The 2500-nt window shown below is 45.3% G+C and overlaps 1 protein-coding gene across 1 annotated transcript in view; it reads right to left on the bottom strand.

The window, feature by feature from the left end:
* Window positions 1-2500, bottom strand: part of LOC308367543 (rapamycin-insensitive companion of mTOR-like) — a gene marked incomplete at both ends in the record, with an annotated part of 50586 nt that overhangs the window by 33229 nt on the left and 14857 nt on the right. The window contains 3 exon segments of the mRNA XM_080841478.1: window positions 1-52; window positions 1240-1409; window positions 1909-2035. The exon segment at window positions 1-52 is cut by the window's left edge and continues 16 nt beyond it. Coding sequence (XP_080697604.1) covers window positions 1-52; window positions 1240-1409; window positions 1909-2035 — 349 coding nt within the window.

Raw genomic sequence — 2500 nt, 5'->3', positions numbered from 1 at the left:
AAGTGTCAGCATTGTGTCTGTAGTGAAAGTCTGTGTAAGGTGCAAGGATTTGCTGCAGAAAGACAGAGGAGATTGAGTTGTTGGTTGCAGTTCTGTGGTACTGACACATAGCTCAGTGGACTTCTGTTCAGTACAGTATGTTTATTTTTAATTTAATTTTTTTTTTTTTTTTGTCAATGTGTTATGTTATGTTTGTATATATATATATGTATATGTGTATATATATGTTAATGCCTTTTTTAAGTTGTTTAGCCATTAACACTCTGGCAGGGGGACTGCCAATGGAAACTAGCCTTTTGGCTACAATTGGGTGCATTTACATTTTAATGTTTATTAATGTACAATGTCCCTCTTCAACAAATAAACAAACTGAAACTGAAACAGGCTTTCTCAGTAACTGCACACACCTGCACATCACTCCCACATATTCAAACCCATGTTATCACATAGTGACCGTGGTCGTGAACGTTACCTGCCCTATCACAATGTCTTCATATTAATATAGTTCATATGTGTTGCATCCATTTCACAATCGAAGCTCCCAACATCCCAGGCTTGTTTTTTAAAAGGTCAATTTGATCCTTTACAACATTAGATCAATGTTGGTTACTCATTAAGAAAGAATCAACACCCATCTAGTTTAGCTACATGAGGATGAAGAAAATAATTTCTTATTTTATTTTTCATGCGTTTCATCGTTTGTTGCAGTGCTATCCTCTCAGTTATGTCTGCGTGAAAGGTGTTGATTAAAAGGTGTCCGAGTGAAAGGTGTTGATTAAAAGGTGTCCGAGTGAAAGGTGTTGATTAAAAGGTGTCCGAGTGAAAGGTGTTGATTAAAAGGTGTCCGAGTGAAAGGTGTTGAGTAAAAGGTGTCCGAGTGAAAGGTGTTGATTAAAAGGTGTCCGAGTGAAAGGTGTTGATTAAAAGGTGTCCGAGTGAAAGGTGTTGATTAAAAGGTGTCCGAGTGAAAGGTGTTGATTAAAAGGTGTACGAGTGAAAGGTGTTGATTAAAAGGTGTCCGAGTGAAAGGTGTTGGGTAAAAGGTGTCCGAGTGAAAGGTGTCCGAGTGAAAGGTGTTGGGTAAAAGGTGTCCGAGTGAAAGGTGTCTGAGTGAAAGGTGTTGGGTGCGGCTGGTGGAAGAGTGATCGGAGGCGGCTGGTGGAAGAGTGATCGGAGGCGGCTGCTGCTGCAGCATGGGGGGGTGGGGGGGGGGGTCGCGGGGGGGGGGGGAGTTCCTACCTCCAGCTCGACGTCGGGGCGCACGTACTGGCGCGTGTTGGGGTGGTTGAGCAGGTGCAGGATGGTGGCGATGAGAGCCTCGTTGATGCGGCTCAGCTGGCAGTCGATGACGTTCTTCAGGATGGTGCTGAGGCCTCCCCGCTTGGCCACCACCTCGGGGTTCTTTAATGCTGATGGATCGGAGAACGCACACACAGACACACACACACACACACAGACACACACACACACACACGCACACACACAGGCACGCACACACACAGGCACGCACGCACAGACAGACAGACACACACACACACACACACACACACACACACATGCGCAGACAGAAGTACACAGGCACGCGCGCACACACACACACACACACACAAATAATTCACACTCCGTTAAGATACATCTGTGAGTGTGAAAAGTTGTTGGTGCATATTTATTTTTTCTGTGTGTGTGTGTGTGTGTGTGTGAGTGTTTATGTGTGTGGTTGCATGTGTTGGCACATGCCTGCGCATATGTATATTGGTATGTGTGTGAGGGTTTATGTGTGTGTTTGCATGTGTTGGCACATGTCTGTGCATGTGTATATTGGTATGTGTGTGCTTACCCAGCTCACAGATGATGGCTATACACGCTGTGTGAGTGTGTGTGTGTGTGTGTGTGTGTGTGTGTGCTTACCCAGCTCACAGATGATGGCTATACACGCTCGCACCATGCGGTCCCGTTCCTGCAGCCCATCGTTGCCCACAGCGATGAGGGAGTTAGTGACTGAGCTTGGGAAGACTAGGGCGTTCACAGTGATCATCTACACACACACACACACACACACACACACACACACACACACACACACAGGAAGGAGAGGGAGAAAGAGAGGGAGAGGGAGAGGGAGAGGGAGAAGGAGAGGGAGAGGGAGAGGGAGAGGGAGACACATGCCTGGTTTAAGCCTTAATAAGCTTGCTGGGTATTAAGACCAAAAGGGTTGTTAACCTATAAGTGCACTGAGGGTTGGGTCATGGTTTTAAAGAAAACTGGAAAAAAGGGGGGAAAAAAAGAGATTTTTATTTTTCTCACTTGGTGAATTTCACTCAGAAAATCAATTAAAAAAAGAAACTTTAAAAAGAAAGAAACTGTGTGGCGTCCCATATACTTAGATGTATTCTTCGATACAACCCACGCCTTGCTCTAATCTACAAGCGAACAGAAAGTAACATGTCGGCCAACGTCAGAAGTCAGAAGTCATTTTGCGTTACAGGGCGTCACATTCCCT

This window comes from Sprattus sprattus (assembly GCF_963457725.1).
Source record: "Sprattus sprattus genome assembly, chromosome: 7".
Lineage (NCBI taxonomy): Eukaryota > Metazoa > Chordata > Actinopteri > Clupeiformes > Clupeidae > Sprattus > Sprattus sprattus.
The sequence above is the reverse complement of the archived record's forward strand: the minus strand, read 5'-3'. Positions and strand labels throughout refer to the sequence as shown.